The sequence below is a fragment of the Talpa occidentalis genome, unplaced genomic scaffold (assembly GCF_014898055.3).
Source record: "Talpa occidentalis isolate TD23 unplaced genomic scaffold, MPIMG_talOcc4v2.1 talOcc4.13, whole genome shotgun sequence".
NCBI classification, from domain to species: Eukaryota; Metazoa; Chordata; class Mammalia; order Eulipotyphla; family Talpidae; genus Talpa; species Talpa occidentalis.
The window spans coordinates 32,789,415-32,806,981 of record NW_023601322.1 but is presented as its reverse complement, the minus strand read 5'-3'; the positions used below and the strand labels follow the sequence as shown (position 1 = coordinate 32,806,981).

The window sequence follows — 17,567 nt, the reverse complement described above, 5'->3', positions numbered from 1 at the left end:
ACCTCCACTTACCAAACTTACGTTCAGCCTTTAACTGGTGTAGTTTCTTATAAATTGAAAAACTAAAAAAATCATTCAATTTTAACTTATACATTAAAATATTATATCTATGCTTTGAATTTTTTAAAATTTTATTATAAAAAATTCTGCTGTAAAAATTCTCACAATGTGGAAATTACAAATAGAATGGAAACCTATTCTTTGCTCTGCCTAGTGCCATTCTTCCAGAAAAGCACTCTTATTTAGACACAATATGTTCTATAATTATGTAAGATATATAAACATGGCTTTGAAAAAAAATGGGACCATATTTTGCATAGTAACTCGTAATGGAATTTCATTTAATTATGTTTTAGATATATTTCCATAATAGGAAATATAATTTCTTTTAATAGTTGTATTGGATTTCATTGCATGAACATGCCATAATTAATTAATTACCTAGTGAAAACACTTAAAAATGATTATTCTGAAATGATGAGAGAGAAATTGGAGATACTCTGGCATGTGTCTTAAGACAGGATAATTGTGCTTGAAACTGAGTTTGAATGTAGAGAAGAGGATAGAGAAGAGTTTTAGTTTATGTACACTGACAGCTTTTCACACTCCCTAGTGTCCTTCATCAAAACTGCTTGTAAGATTGATGGGAAAGATGAGGGATAGGACCAGGTATGTATTTAAACCAGCATGTCTTTAAACCTACTAGTCACCTAGAACTCCACTAGGGAACATGCAAAAAAGAACAATAATATTTATTTCTCAAGAGTGCATTATATTTTTATAAAAACTTACATAATTTTCTTTCATTTAACTGTTTAAATCTTTCATGAATTCAATGAAGATGGTACTGTGATTATCCTATCTATGTGGAAACTGAGGCCAAAACTATATACCTAGAACGTGCTTTAGTTGGGAAAGAATTGTTCTGTTTTTAGTATCATTTTTTTTCCATCCCAGAAACCTTAAAAAATTATACTAAAATAAAAAATGAAAAGTCAAAATAAAACATTTCTTTGTATACTATATCTAGGTTCCTGGTATGTGATCTTTTTGTTAGGGCAAAGGTCTTAACAGAGGCTAAAAAGGCTGAAGAAGTAGAAAGCGGAAGTGATACATTACATATTCTTTAGAAAACTAACCCTAATACTTGCTGGAAAAGCAATGTGTATGCTGTTATATAACAAAAAGGCAATCTGTTTACAATCGATTTTCCTTTATTTCTAGATACCCTGGTGATGATACTAAACGCTACTGATGCAGATGAACCAAATAATTTGAACTCCAAAATAGCCTTCAAGATCATAAGTCAGCAACCTTCTGATTCACCAATGTTTATTATCAACAGATACACTGGAGAACTTCGAACAATGAATAATTTTCTAGATAGGGAGGTAATTTCTTTCTTCCTTTTTTTTTTTTTAATATTTTTTGTCTTAAGAAGAATTGATTCCGAAAGCAAGAGTACTTAAGGAAGAAAAAGGAAACAGTATTTTAAAATTTTAATTACATAACCTTTCACATAATGATACAGCTTAAGAATTGTCTTTAAAATTTAAAAAGGAAAAAATAAATAAATAAATAAAATTTAAAAAGGGGATTCTTCAAATACATTTTATACTGGCAGTTTTCATTTAATTTTACTATCATATTCATCTCAATTTAAGAAAACTATTCTGAGAGTATATCAAATTTTCATAAGGAGGAGGCAAAAATTCATTTTTTAAAAGTATGTTTTATAATGAAACAAATTTGTAAAAAAATTGTCATTTTATCTCCAACCTTGGCTCTTCACAGTGTGTGTGAACACGGTAGGGACTCCAATAAATCATACAAGCTAAGAAACTTTCTTTAACCTGTCATATCCTATAGATTGATTTGACAAATACTCTATTGATTTGACAAATACTATGATCTACTTTTAAAATATGAACTGTTTCATTGTTTTTTAAATTTTGGTAGCATGTACCTGATCTGTATGTATTTTAGATACATATATGATAAAATTTTATGATTGTTTAAAAATGGTAATCTCCCTCTAGTGACTCCCAGGTTTAAGAATAATCAGATTATTTTATATTCTCAATGATTCAAATGCCTTAAGTTTCTATCTTTATTTCTTTATTTCTTGTTCAAAAATTACCAAAAGAAGGAAGTAACTGTTTAGTTTTTTTCCTTCTCAAACTTTCTTAAAGGGTCTAATATGATTCTTTCACAGTCATAAGAGTTTGAATGATGAAGAGTTCAACAGAGTAAAGGAACTCTATAGTCACTAGGGACATATTCTTAACCTGAAGTCCTCACCTTAGATGTCTCTAACTATAAATCCCTTAAACTTATGCCCACAATTTTGAATAAGGATACATAGATTATAATCTGGGAAAGGCTTCATAGTTTTTGCCAGCTTCTAAAAATTTATGCACCATTGAGTAGAATCAAAATAAACTGACCATCACTTATTCCACTGCTACAACCCACCAGCCCCTGGCAAGTGCAAACCATTTGTCATCACTTTGTTTTTCTTCCAGGCTCAGGAGCTGGTTATTTAGGATGTTTGAAATGTTCATGCCATAAACCCTTGACACAATAAGGAATGAAGCCCTCTATTGACATAAACCCTATATAGACACAATAAGGCATGAAAACTTTCATACTGACTTACATTTGTGGACCATTTATTAAAACTGATGTTTTAATGTATATTTTTAGCAATACAGCCAATATAGTCTTGCTGTAAGGGGCTCGGACAGAGATGGCGGGGCAGATGGCATGTCAGCAGAGTGTGAATGCAGCATTAAAATCCTGGATGTCAATGATAACATCCCATACATGGAACAGTCTTCAGTAAGTGTCTGTACTTAAAATGAGTAACTTAAAATTCATTACATTCTAACATAAGCTCAACAATTCTATTTATGGGTGTACATGTTATTTTTAGTTACACCTAACCCAAATATAAACATGTATTAGTTTGTATAATATGTAGGGGGGTAGCATATTTAAACAATGAAAACTAAGAAAATAAACATAAGTCCCATTTGTAAATAATGAATAGCTCTAAACATTCTAATGTAAGCCTAACAAAGTTTTTCTCTAGCTGACAGTTTGTGTTAATTTTCTTTTTTATTTCTGTTTTCAGTATTCCATAATTATAGATGAAAATGCTCTATATTCAGACATACTCCAGATCAGAATCATCGATTTGGATGAGGAGTACTCAGCTAACTGGATGGGAATGATTTTCTTTATCTCTGGAAACGAGGGAAATTGGTTTGAAATAGAAATGAATGAAAGAACAAATGTGGGGACTTTAAAGGTCGTGAAGGTATGGTATATTATCTTAAACATTTTATTTTCTTGGTCTTTTGTTGAATTTTTAAGCTTAAAATAAAATGATATTAACATTTCACAAACTTGATGGGGTGAAAAAATAAAAAGTACTGTGTTCTAAAATTATATCTGATAGCATTTTTATAGAAAAATTTTTGTTTTAGTTTCCTGCTTCTATCATTACACAAAAGCAAGGATAGAACTTTAACATGATACTCCTTTCTGTCAATACATACTCCTTCACAGATCATACATAAGATCATACAATGCTTTCAAATAAAAAGTGAATGTGTTTTTAAACATGTGTCTTACTTTATGCCTATGATTAATCCCTATAGTTTTGCTTTAGATGTTTTGACAATATTTTTAAAGCAGATTTAACATGGATTTTAAAAATGTATTTGTCAACACATCATTATTATACACTAAGAATATTCATCAGATAAATTAAAAGTTGTCTGTTCCTCTGGAGTGTTTTTATAAGATTTAATGAAAGTATTGTAATTGTAGGACTATTACATTCCTATTTCACTGTGGCTGCTGACCAGCAACTATCATAATCATGAATATACTAGAGATTAGGTCTGTCAGAGAAATTTGGTTCAGAACAACCGAGTTCTCTATTGTTTGACCCTATATCAAAGATCCACCACATTTACCTGCAATAGAATTTCCTCTGCCATTGGTGGTGGGGAGAGGGGGGGTTAAGGAGGGAAGTATCTGACGTCTAGGGAACTAACCTACAGTTAAGGTTCACCCTATGCTATAAGACTTGTTTAATCTATTTCTAAATCTGCATTAATTGTACTTGGATTGTATATGATGTGTGCAATCAGTATTCTTCATGGTAAAATATAATCCCCTTTAAGCAGTTGCTTCTTTCAGAAAAGCCATGGGAAATAGACCTTATGGAATTTGGTCCCTATGGGAATGTGTGGTCATTTGTCATAATTCTTTATAAAATGAGACCATGCCTATAGCTTCTATTACTGAGGTGGGTGCAGATGCTTTAGTTTATTCCCTCACACAATCTCTGAAAATGAGATTATGTGGACACATTGCAGATAAAAAGACAGTGAGTTTCAGAAAGAGCACATAACCTATTCAAGTTCTCACAGCTACTAAGTGGTACATTTCACATTCAAACCTAAGTTTCTCTAGCTGTTAATATTCTATCTAAGATAATATATATGCTTTGGAAACTGTCCTAATCTATTTCACCCCAAAGTATTATATTACTTTAGATAATCAATCTATAATATGGAGATTTGTATCTCTTTCCATAAAATGGAAATGGTGTTGATTTTTCTCCCAGACATGGCATCATATATTAATTCCTTTGCTACAATTACATATAGGTAATGTGTGTGAAATATATATATAATATATATACATGATTTTATAGCCATTCTGACAATTACAACAAAAGCCAACATTAGAGCAAAAGTTAAAAATGTTAGTTAATTGGAAAGCTCAGTGTGTGAAATGATTGTCATCTAATTACTCTCATGTGAAAATTTTGAAAAATATTTGGTACTTGGGCATAATGCATAGTTGTTTGTACATTTTCTTAGTAATGAACATTGACGCCATTTTTCATAATGAAAATGATTACTTGATTATTTTATAATATGAAATGAACTTTTATAGAAAATGTTGAAAATATAAACATTTCCTTTTATTACTTACATATTACGTTCTATGACCTGACTTATTTGAAAGAAGTCACCTTTATAAAATGTATGTAAATAGTTCTTTATGGATAAAGCAAGTCAAATAATTAAAACTACGATGTATTTGGCTCATACTTTGCCTTAAATAGACTTACTGTCTGAGAAACATGAAATGATAGAAACTAATATAAATGATATTTGTACTACACAATGCATGGATTTGGCCATCTATGTTATTCTCAATTTTTAATTTGTTTAGCGCTTATGTCATATATTTTCAACTTTTTCAACCAATAATTGTGTACAATTGGATTTTTTCTTATTATATTTCATGTGTTTGTAATTAATGAATGATAAAGAATAGACTGTATTTATATATTTAATTAAAGAAAGAGAATTAGAGTACTTATTTTTTGTTGCTCTAAAATAATTTCTCTTTCTCCTGGAATGTTTTTTCTTCTTATAGTAAAAATATTTCACTCTGTATTTTCTAGGCCCTAGATTATGAAGCCATGAGCAATCTGCAACTTAGTATTGGTGTTAGAAATAAAGCTGAATTTCATCATTCAATTATGTCTCAATATAAACTCACAGCAACTGCAATCTCTGTGACCGTGTCAAATGTGATTGAAGGCCCAGTGTTCCGTCCAGGTTCAAAGACATTTATAGTAAATCGTAATATGGGAAAAAATTATAGTGTGGGAGAATTTGTAGCTATTGATCAGGACACAAATCTCCCTTCAACAACTGTTAGGTAAGGCTGACATTTTCCATCTAATTTTCACAACATATTGAACTTAAGTTCATGTTTACTTAAATATTTTAAGAATCTCAAAGTATTTTTCACTATATTTTGAAATTATCATTGAGTCTAACTGCTGAACTGGCATTAAATGCAGAGTGTTTAACAGAACATAAAATTGTGTGCAAAATGTAAGGTGTAAAAATGTAAAGATGTAAAATGTGAAAACATAGTCTTAAAAGTTTGGCATTCTTGTGTTTATATATTTTATTGACCAGCTCACTGGTTATTCCTCCTGGAAGAATTTGTAGGCTAGCTTCCCATTGGTTAGAGCTAGCTAGCCAATACAGATATATAAGTACAAAAGAGGCCATTAAGTCAAAGAAGAACTAAGAAAGAGAACAGAAAATGGCATAGACGCACAAGTCAAAGACATAATATGAAATCCAAACGTAGCTTTGTAAAGTCATTGGCTGCGTGGAGTGGACAAGCAGAAATAGGGAGGGGATGAAGCAGGCTGATGATAGAGATAACTTCAGGTATTTGGTAAGAGAAGAGTTTGGAACTTAGGAGTCACTCAGCAATACTCAGAGCCTGGGTCTTCCATGATAGTTCTGATGCTCCCAAAATCAAAATCAAAGAAAAATGAGACTGCAAGCATGGAAGGATTATTCTGATATCCCAGTGGGTATTAAAGACACCCCATCAGAAATGGCTCCTCAGTAATTCTTTTTTCTTGTAATTATCTTATAGTTATCATTTAAATCTATTTCTGAATGTTCTCAAATAATTAAGACTGCACTGAAAAATATAGTCACTAATCATTGGAAACTATATCCATAACTACTGACTGCAAATATATGTTTCATAATTAAAATTGCTCCTTTTTCAAAATAGTTAACTGATATTAATTGTACTGTTTTCTTTCAAATATAGATATGTCATGGGAAATAATCCAGGTGGTCTGCTAGATATTGACTCAAGAACAGGAATAATTACTTTGAGAAATAGAGTTACCAAGCAACAATATGAAATGCTTAATGGAAGATACCAAGGAACAATTCTATCCATAGATGGTAAGCAGCCAATTTCACTTATTCTTTTCTAAAAAAAGTTATGTATACTCTCAGATATAAACATTTCAACTAATATATTTTGAAATAACACTTTTTCCAACAAAAGTTTCATATTGAGTATTATAGGACCAACATTTTAATGAGATGGAACTTAGTGCTAAGCCAGTGAGCCCTGGAACAAGACTGGATTTGCATCTCACACCATCACTTATCACTTACTAGCTATGGGATTTTAGAGAAGCTGTGTTCCCTTCTCTTACCTTAAATTCTCTTCACTGTATTTGCTACTCCAGTGCCTCTTCCTCCTTTCTCATTCTCTCCCTTTCTCTCTCTTCTTTTTCTCCTTCTATTGTTCTAAAAAAGAAGTTGAAAATTTCCTCTTGCTGTACATGTTAGAAAGAAATAAAATAGCATCTCAATAGTCACTCAACAATTCAGAAATTTTACCAAATTATACTGATCTTTTCTGCAAATGCTCAAAAAAATGTTTTTAAATGTATAAATATAAATGTTTATTTCATCCATAGTTAGATCTTTATTGACTTAGTGATAAAATTGCTCAAGCAAAGTGTAATTTATTCCTTTCCTTGTCTTTTCTTTTTTTTAAAGATTTATTTATTTATGATTACAAGAACTGGAGTATAGGCCAGAGGTGTGGGGGGTAAGAGGATTCACTAGAGACAGAGTGGGGAACAGAACAGGCAGATTGACTGTAGTACACTGATGAGGTGAGCAGAGGGCAAGTCAGGAGAGGTCCGCTGTGCCATGTGGGTAGCTCCCTGGCCAGGGATCAAACTCACGGTGCAGAGGCTACAGACAGCTTCACAGCACTGTGCTCAACCCCTTTTCTTATATTCAACGTTGACCTTAATTTTATAGAAAAGGGAAATTAGAACTTTTACTTACAAAATTATTAGGCTTTTGTCATCAAACCTTCAACTTTCTGGATTTCAACTTTAGATCTGTTGATATAGTAAAAAATAACAATAAAATCAACATAGCATGAGCTAAAGAGGCGTGGACTTTGATATCAGATAGACTGAATTTAAAACTGTCTCTATTATGTACTTCCCAGATATGGTCACTCATTTACTCAGAAACTGCATATTGAATCCCCAGATGGCAGCCAATGTGCTAGGTTCTAGGTTAACATTAATGGGCAAAGTCTGACAACTGAGTTCACATCTATCTAATAGAAAGAATAAGAATAATAACAACTTGGGCCTCCCTGGTGGCGCAGAGGTTAAGTCTCAGTGCTATCAAGCTATCCCCAGCCACTGCAGCATGAGTTACTCCTTGACCCGCCAGGGATCTGACCCAATTGGTGTAGCAGACCTCGACTGTCTTGCCCATTGCTCCCCTCAGCAGTGTACTTGAGTAGATACCCCTGTTCTGTTCCCCACTCTGTCTCTGATGAATCCTCTCACCCCCGGTACCTCTGGTCTACACCCCAGTTCTTATATGCATAAATAAAAACAAATCTTTTAAAAAAAGAAGAAGAATTTGCTGAAACACACAGCAAGTATGGGGCAATTAAAATGAAACAAATGAGAAATGTCTTTAATCAACAGAGTAACTTACTGAAACTTTGATGAAAACAAAAATTTTGAAAAATCTGCTTGTGAAACAAAAGTGTTTCACTTTCTCAGTAGTGTGAAGATTTCTCCTCACTTCCAACAGCATCAGCTCACACTCTTATAAATTATTTGAATTGTTGGTTTTGAGTTTGGAGATATGCTGATTTATCACTCAGAGATTTCTGTAGAAATTACTAACCAACCTGCTCCAAATCTGTTGGCTTTGTTGGTCCATGAAAGGGACAATAAATAAGGACCCAAGATGAAAGAAAAATGGCAACCAAATATTAGTTAACATGTTAACATATGGATTAGTGTACAAAAATAGTCTAGAGATGCCCCCAGTGTGTTTTATGACACATTGCTGGCCAATACATAATGTGGCATTTACTGTTTATGCTTTGCAACATGAGACAATTTTTCAGGAGAACTGATATCATAATGTTTTTATTGATTGATTTACCATTGTTTTACAATACTATGTAAGTTTCAGGATTATAACTTTGCATCTCGATATAGGTATGCCCACATTGTACCCACGAACAAACTTCTAATACTATGCATCATTATCACATTGACCTCCCCACAGGTCCCTGCCATTCCCCACCTCTCCCCCTCTGTAACCACCATTTTGTTCTCAGAATCTAAGAGTTATACTTCTTGTGTTTTGCTTTATTTATATACCACACATAGTGAAATCATCCATTATATATGTGTCTTTTACTTTCTGATTAATTTCACTTTCCCTAATCACCTCCAGTTCCATCCATTTTGTAAAAAGCAAAATTTCATCTTTTTTAACAGCAAAGTAATACTGTATTATCTATCTATCTATCTACCTATCTATCTATCTATCTATACATCCCACAACATCTTTACACAGTTATCCATCAATAGACATCGAGGTTGTATCTATGTCTTTTTTTTTTTTAAAGATTTATTTATTTATTTATTTATACAAGCACTGGGTACAGTCAGAAGCGCAGGAGGGTGAGAGAATTCACCAGAGCCAGAGCGGGGAGCAGAGCAGGCAGAAGGACCGAAGTACACTGCTGAGGGGAGCAATGGGCGACAGGAGAGGTCTGCGCGCCATGTGGGACCCTCCTCCGGTGACCGGGGAGCAGCCGGGGATCAAACCGGCGCTGCAGAGGCTGCGGGCAGCTTCGCAAACCAGCGCTCAACCGCTACGCCACCAGGGAGGCCCTGTATCTATGTCTTAGCTACATAATAGTTTGATTTAAATACTAAGTCATAGGCCAAGAACAATATGGGAAGTTACTGAGTTAAGGGGAATGAAGACATTGTTGCAAAAAAAAAAAAAAACTTTGTATTGCTCTCCAATCATTATTACCAAATCTATAAAATATTTCTTCCATTTTGAACTATGTTACAGATACTCTTCAAAGAACTTGTACTGGTACAATTAATATTAACATTGACGGTTACGGGGATGAAGACCAAGTTACTACTACTGGTGGTGGTACTAACGACCGTGATCCCAGCATTGGCCCAGAGTTCACTACTTCTTCTCCTTATGAATTAACTGACAACACAGAAAAAAACCCTTTGGGGCCTGTTGGTCCATGGCAAGGGCAAGGTATTTCTGACAATGTACATTTCGGTCCTGCTGGCATTGGACTACTCATCATGGGATTCTTAGTCCTAGGATGTAAGTATAAGAGCTGTCCTATTTATATGTGCCCCCCCAAAAAAATATTGTAAAGAAGTGATACATTTTCAGATCCTTTGATAAAATGTATTTTACAAATTCTGATTTTGTGCAACTTTCAAGACATTCGTGTTTGGTGTTGGATTTGTAAGATGAAAAATTAAACTATTTGACCTCTTATAGTACAGTAGAAAATATTTTTTTCTTGTTTGCATTCAACCTCAATGTAGTGGGGAAGTGCTATGACATATTGCTGTTTAAGTGAAGCAACTGTTAGAAATGAAGGAAACAATCAGAAAAGGCTCTGGAAAGTAAGCCCTAAATTGGGTGTTAATAAAAATATGTGAGGAAGAAAAAGAATACAGAAGGAAGCAAGATAAAGAGGAAAGAATGTAGTATGGATAATAGTAAGGGAAAGAGAAAAAAAGGAAAGAAAGGAGGAAAATCACCTCAGGTGTTTTGTTTGCTTGAAAATATGATAATGTTTAGGGATAGCTTTGAATCCAGAGGTATTTAATTGAGTGTGCTATAGACTCAATAGTCTGTATTATAGACAGTATAGACTTCAAGGAATGAGGAGAGCTCTGAAGTAAGTAGGCTGAAATCCGAACATTACAGTTAAATTAACTAATTAAAATTAAATTAACTAATTAAAAAATATACAAAATTAAATCACAGTACTTATATATGAAATATTTTCTACCTCTATTTCTCTTAAAACATAAATAGCCATAAATTAGAAAGTTCCCACTAAATTAATGAGTAAACTGGATTTTATCTAACTTTAAATAATTTTTTCACCCTTTTAAAAATTTTTATCAAAACCCAGTTGTTGACATCTCTACTGGATGTAATATAAGACTTTGACTTTCAGTTGGTGCTTTTATTATATTGATGATTACCTTTAGATGATGTGGCGAGTAAAAGATTTAAAAATTATATATGGACTTTAAAGTCAAATACCTCTAGATTCAAAACTATCCCTAAGATCATATTATGTAAAAGACTCTGGACTACGAGCTTGAATAGATGAATGAGAAAAATTCAATTGCTCAACAGAACATTGTTAAGCAATTTAATGTTCTCTCGTCTGCATAAGTAACTTCAGTAAAAGATATCCATGTAGGGGAAATGATAACCATATAGAGAATAAATGCTTGAAGCATAAAAAAGATTTGCTTAAATAAAATTTTGCCTGGATAAAAAAAGGTAAGCGTGTGTGAAAGAAGAAAAATAAAGACATGGATGAAGAATCAACTGTATTACCTGGTTTTTCTAGCCTTCCTTCTCTCCTTTACTATTTTCTTAGGCAATGACAAGAGCAATCTGCTTTAATTGAGAAATGTAATTTCTAATTTGAATACTATGTAACAAATTGAAATTGGCTGCAGTCTAGTATATTGAAGCAAACATTGATTTTGGTATTTCACCATGGTACAGTTTGCTTTCTGAAAATTTCATACTTTTAGAATAAAATGTAATTATATTGGAGATTCAAATTTAACCATAAAAAGCAGGTTGTCTTGTTTCAATATAGCCTGCTACTAATTCCAATATTCTATCCTTTCACCTTCAGTGGTCCCATTTCTGTTGATGTGCTGTGATTGTGGAGGTGGCCCTGGTGGTGGAGCAGGATTTGAACCTGTTCCTGAATGTTCAGATGGAGCAATTCAGCCCTGGGCATTAGAAGGACCACAGCCTGAACTCCGGGTAAGTGCTAATAATCTGAAGAGATGGGCTTTGGTAGCCACCTAAACACAGTTTGAGGCACAGACACCGTGGTAGTCTCCATTCAGTCTATGCTATTGTTTGTTCTGGGATAGCTAATGGGGGAAATGAAAAGAAATCAAAAGTACATCCAAATTAGATGGAAGAAACCAGGGGAGACTTTCCAAATAAGGTTCAGTTTTTAGTGGATTTCAAAAATTTCCTACATAGTATTCCTTTAGAAAATCTAAGGTAACGAGAAAAAACACAATGTGAAACTATAGAAATAAGAATCACTACAATAGGAAAATGTTGGGTTTTGTCTTTTAGGATTTGAATACTATCTGTGTACCACAGATACCACCTGATAATGCAAATATAATTGAATGTATTGACAACTCAGGTAAGAAATTTTATTTCAATGACTCAAATGACTAAGGAATTCTGTTTTCTCTTTGTATACCTTACTGTTTCTCAATTATCTTTGTTTTAAAAATTCTCTCAATCCTTTTTAGATGACTAAAACTCAAATTAATTAGTAAGGGCAAACTACAGCAAGTACTATTCTTATATACTGAATTTTCAAATCTTCCTCAATCATCAGAGAATACTTAGAAGATAAAATGAGTGGGACTTCAATAAATAGAAAAGAATTGAATTGTAATCATGATTGAATTTGAGTTGAGGGTTTTTTGTCTAATAGAGCAAATATTACTTACCAAATATATATATATATATATATTAGTATTAAGTGCAACCCAATTAAAATAGATGTGTTTATTTAGTGAGGTCGGTATGAACCTCTATAATTTATGAATGATTCAGAATCACTCTGACTTTAGCTGCTATCATGGGAAAGAAAAAAATTCCATCCATTCTCAGTGTCAGATAACTGTTGACCTAAAAATATTTGTGTAATTTCTTAAACTGAAGATGAGCATCAATCAGAAACACTATCAAAATCATTCGAAGCTCTTAGTTAAGGTTGTATCTATGTGATAGGGTTTTACCTTGTAGATAGATTAGACTATCACCACAACTTGTTTTAAAACAGGTGTCTAGACTAGCCCACAGGCAGAAACGAGGACACAATTAGAGTTTCACAGTAAGGAGAAAATTACCACTCTTATAAACAGAAAAAAATTATTGAAAAGCTTCCTATATCTTTGAAACTTGTCATACCATCTTTGTCGTTTTTTCAAGATAAATAAATGTTATTGATTCCCTTATTTTTTAATGCTTTAAAGTATGAGAGGCATAGGAATATTTGCAACTTGTAGAATTGGACACGCTAGTTTTTAAGCATATTTCTCCTCCTGATGTGTCAGTTTTTGTTAATGACACCAATGTTCCCTACCTCAAAAGCAGAAATTTGTGATTGTGTCATATTTTCCTATTTGTTGACACCCCAGGTAGTTCTCAAGACTTGTCAAATGATCAAGTCCACCAGCATTTCTTATGCATTTCTACCATATTAAATCTACAAATATCTGCCAAATCTTGACAAAGTACAATGAGAGCCACCAGATTAATAGAAATATAAAAAACACAATCCTTAAAATCAAGACCTGTGGGCCTCCCTGGTGGTGCAGGGGGTTGAGCACAGTGCTGTGAAGCTGTCTGCAGCCTCTGCAGTGCTGGTACGATCCCTGCTGGCCTCGGAGCAACCCGCATGGCCGAGCAGACCTCTCCTGTCTTCCCCGCTGCTCCCCTCAGCAGTGATTTTCATCAGTCTGCCTGTTCTGTTCCCCTTTTATTCTGGTGAATCCTCTCACCCTCCCGCACATCTAGTCTGTACCCTGGCTCTTGTAGAAATAAAATAGATCTGTTCAAAAAAAATCAACACCTGTAAAATATTGAAGGCTTGAAGGCATAGGCTATTTAGCCCACCTTCAACTCTTTCCCACTCCCTGGCAATTCCATCATTTCTCAGGACCACTGTTTTATTTCACCACCTCCCACAAACATTCTGACAGTTTCTAATCACTCCTCATATCCAAGTGCAAATCCAAGGTTTTCTGGTTTTCTGTGCTATAGTCTCTTCTCTGGAAACCAGTGGCTTTCATGCCTTCTTCTGAAGCTTTTAATAATGCATTGGGGTATTTTTTTTATTATTATTAAATTTATTTATTTTTTTTTTTTTTTTTTAAAAGTTTTTCTTTTTTAAGATTTATTTATTTATTTATTTATACAAGCACTGGGTACAGTCAGAAGCACGGGATGGTGAGAGGATTCACTAGAGCCAGAGCGGGGAACAGAACAGGCAGGATGACGAAATACACTGCTGAGGGGAGCAGTGGGCGCAACAGGAGAGGTCTGTGCGCCATGTGGGACCCTCACCGGTGGCTGGGGATCGAACCGGCACTGCAGAGGCTGTGGGCAGCTTCACAGCCCAGGGCTCAACCGCTGCGCCACCAGGGGAGGCCCTAAATTTATTTATTTTTAATCGAGGTAATATTGGCTTACATTATTTTTTTAAAGATTTATTTATTTGTTTGTTTGTTTATTTATTTATACAAGAACTGAGGTACAGGCCAGATGTGCAGGAGGGTGTGAGGATTCACCAAAGACAGAGTGGGGAACAGAACAGGCAGACTGACGAAATACACTGCTGAAGGGGAGCAGTGGGCAGACAGGAGAGGTCTGCCGCGCCATGTGGGACCCTCGCCAGCCTGTATTGAACAGGCGCTGCAGAGGCTGCGGACAGCTTCACAGCGCTGCGCTCAACCACCTGCGCCTCCAAGAGAGGCCCATTGGCTTACATTATTGATGGTACTTTGAAAATTTAGGATTCCCCCTTCCCTCAAGTATCACTACCATAGTACACCCATCAATAAATCACTACTAGTCCATCACCATAGTCCATTGTTTCTCTTCTCTCTTTATTCTCACCCATTGGGGCATTTTTATACTATTTTTATCTTTTAGAATTGGGATATTTCCTCCAACTTCCCTCAATTTAAAATCAAATTCTCCAAGGCATAGTTTCATAACTTCTATATATCCCTCCTCCTTCTGACTCAACATATAGTAGTCAAATAATTACCAGATCAACAAATTGGTTAATAATATTATTTTGAGCTCAATATCATATTTCTACCTCCTTTCTTTATGTTTCACCTTAATTTTATTTCTTTTGTCACAAATATATACTTAAAAATGCATTATAGCAATTGTTTAATTTTTTTTTAATAGAGGCATGTTTTTATTTATTTATTTATTTGTTTGTTTTGTTTATACATGCACTGGGTACAGTCAGAAGCGCGGGAGGGTGAGAGAATTCACCAGAGCCAGAGCAGGGAGCAGAGCAGGCAGAAGGACCGAAGTACACTGCTGAGGGGAGCAGCGGGCGGCAGGAGAGGGCGCGCCATGTGGGACCCTCCTCTGGTGGCCAGGGAGCAGCCGGGGATCGAACCGGTGCTGCAGAGGCCGCGGGCAGCTTCGCAACCCAGCACTCAACCGCTGCGCCACCGGGGAGGCCCTGTTTAATTTTTAATCTAACATACACTAGAGAAAGTATATTTAATTGATCAACATTTACAGGGGTTTACACAAATGAGTATTGTGGCAGAGAAATGCAAGATCTGGGAGGAGGAGAAAGAACAACTGGATTTGAATTATCAGAGGGAGTTAAAACATCAGGCGTACCTGAGACATGTCAAGAATATTCTGGAACATTAAGAAGAAATTCTATGAGGGAATGCAGAGAAGGAGGTCTGAATATGAATTTCATGGAAAGTTACTTCTGCCAGGTAAGGTCTCTTACCACCAATTTCACTTACCAGCCACCTTTGCCTTATTCATACCAGTAAATTCCCAATCATGCTTTTGCTCATGCTGTGCCCATCCCCTCAACCTCTCTGCCAAACCTCTCCCACTTTCAAGACCCAATCCAAACATCATTGCCTCCCTGAAGTTTTTACTATTAGCCCTCTTGTCAAAATAAGATTAATGTCCCTTATCTGTATTTCTATAGTACTTTGTGTAAACATTTTATACAACACACATCACTGCTAAATTCCACTGTTTTTAAACAATAAAAAGCACACAATTTTGTGTACATCAACATTTTATGTGACTCCCTCTAATTTGGTTACAAAATAATTCATGTTTCTTTTTTTGTAGTGTTGTATCCAGAGAGCATTTTATAAAGAATTTCCTCTAGATTAATTACAATAATCAAAATGTATTAACAGAATTATAGTTAAAATAATTTGTAACCAAATTCTTTCAAGCAATTACAGAGTGATTTTTAAAGACTTTCTAGTAGATGTTAGAATTTAATTTTATATAATTTTCTTTGGCAATGCCATGGAAGAAAAAATAATCAAGAATTGTATTATTGTTAAGTATGTGTTCATAATTTCATTTTCCATTTCCTCTATAAATTCAGAAAGCATACGCTTATGCAGATGAAGATGAAGGACGCCCATCCAATGACTGTTTGCTCATATATGATATTGAAGGTGCAGGTTCCCCTGCTGGCTCCGTGGGTTGTTGTAGCTTCATTGGAGAAGACTTGGATGACAGTTTCTTGGATACTCTGGGACCCAAATTTAAGATTTTGGCAGATATCAGCCTTGGAAAAGAAGTCGAATCATATCCATGCCCGGATCCCTCCTGGCCACCTGAGAACACTGAACCAATTTGCCCCCAGCAGGGAACAGAGCCCATGTCCCCACATTTTGGCACTACCACAGTAATTTCTGAGAGCACCTACCCTTCAGGACCAGGTGTACAGCATCCTGTTCCTATCCCTGATCCTCTGAGCTATGGTAATGTCACTGTGACTGAGTCTTATACCACCTCTGGCACTCTGAAGCCCTCTGTCCACATTCATGATAATCGACACCCATCAAATGTGGTGGTGACAGAGAGGGTAGTTGGTCCAATGTCCGGCACTGATTTTCATGGAATGTTAGATATGCCTGACTTGAGAGATGGGTCCAATGTTATAGTGACAGAAAGAGTAATAGCACCTGGTTCAGGTCTACCTACCTCTCTGACCATGACTGATCCTAGAGAGTCATCAAATGTGGTAGTGACAGAAAGAGTAATCCGACCAACCTCTGGGATGATGGGCATGAATACGCATTCTGAGTTGTCCAATGCACACAATGTGATTGTGACAGAGAGGGTGCTCTCTGGCTCTGGAGTAACTGGATTTAGTGGCTCTGCAGGAGTAAGTGGAGGCAGTGGCACAGTCAGCAGTGGCCTGATTGGCACCAGCCTTGGTGCTGGAGGGGGCCTTAGTGGAGGTGGGGGCTATAGTAGCAGCATGGGGGGGACAGCCACCATTGGCCACATGAGGAGTTCCTCTGACCATCACTTCAGCCAGACCCTTGGGTCTGCCTCACCTAGCACAGCCCGAAGTCGAATCACAAAGTACAGTACAGTGCAATATACCAAGTAGTAGCTAGAATCCCAACACATTTTTTCTCAGTAGTTGTGATTTACATTCAATTCCCACCACCAAAGGACTAATAATGTGTTTTATGAAGCACAACAAGGTGCTAAGGTAATTGTGGAGCAAGGTGAGAAACCAACATGAGAAAAATAGATGGAAACAGTGCTGTTGGGGGAAAGTTCTCCTTAGCATTGGCAAACTTTTTTCTTATATTAGTGCTTATGGAATCATGGCCATGCTCTAAAACTTGAGACCGTGTCTTCTTTGCACCTGCATGGCCTATAGGGTCTTCTTTGCTTCTGTGTGGCCTGTAGTGTTTCTCCAACATGTGAAATAAATAAAACTTGGTCATGTAAAAGCACTGACCTTAAAATGGCAATTGGCATAGT

The 17,567-nt window shown here is 35.3% G+C and overlaps 1 protein-coding gene across 1 annotated transcript in view; it reads left to right on the top strand.

Annotated features, from left to right (window-relative positions):
• Nucleotides 1-17,184, top strand: part of DSG1 (desmoglein 1) — a 30,656-nt gene extending 13,472 nt beyond the window's left edge. The window contains exons 6-15 of the mRNA XM_037509716.1: nucleotides 1,225-1,391; nucleotides 2,707-2,841; nucleotides 3,137-3,322; nucleotides 5,495-5,754; nucleotides 6,679-6,818; nucleotides 9,789-10,064; nucleotides 11,641-11,774; nucleotides 12,102-12,174; nucleotides 15,315-15,523; nucleotides 16,165-17,184. Coding sequence (XP_037365613.1) covers nucleotides 1,225-1,391; nucleotides 2,707-2,841; nucleotides 3,137-3,322; nucleotides 5,495-5,754; nucleotides 6,679-6,818; nucleotides 9,789-10,064; nucleotides 11,641-11,774; nucleotides 12,102-12,174; nucleotides 15,315-15,523; nucleotides 16,165-17,184 — 2,600 coding nt within the window. The remainder of the gene's footprint in view (nucleotides 1-1,224; nucleotides 1,392-2,706; nucleotides 2,842-3,136; nucleotides 3,323-5,494; nucleotides 5,755-6,678; nucleotides 6,819-9,788; nucleotides 10,065-11,640; nucleotides 11,775-12,101; nucleotides 12,175-15,314; nucleotides 15,524-16,164) is intronic.
• Nucleotides 17,185-17,567: the final 383 nt, after the last annotated feature.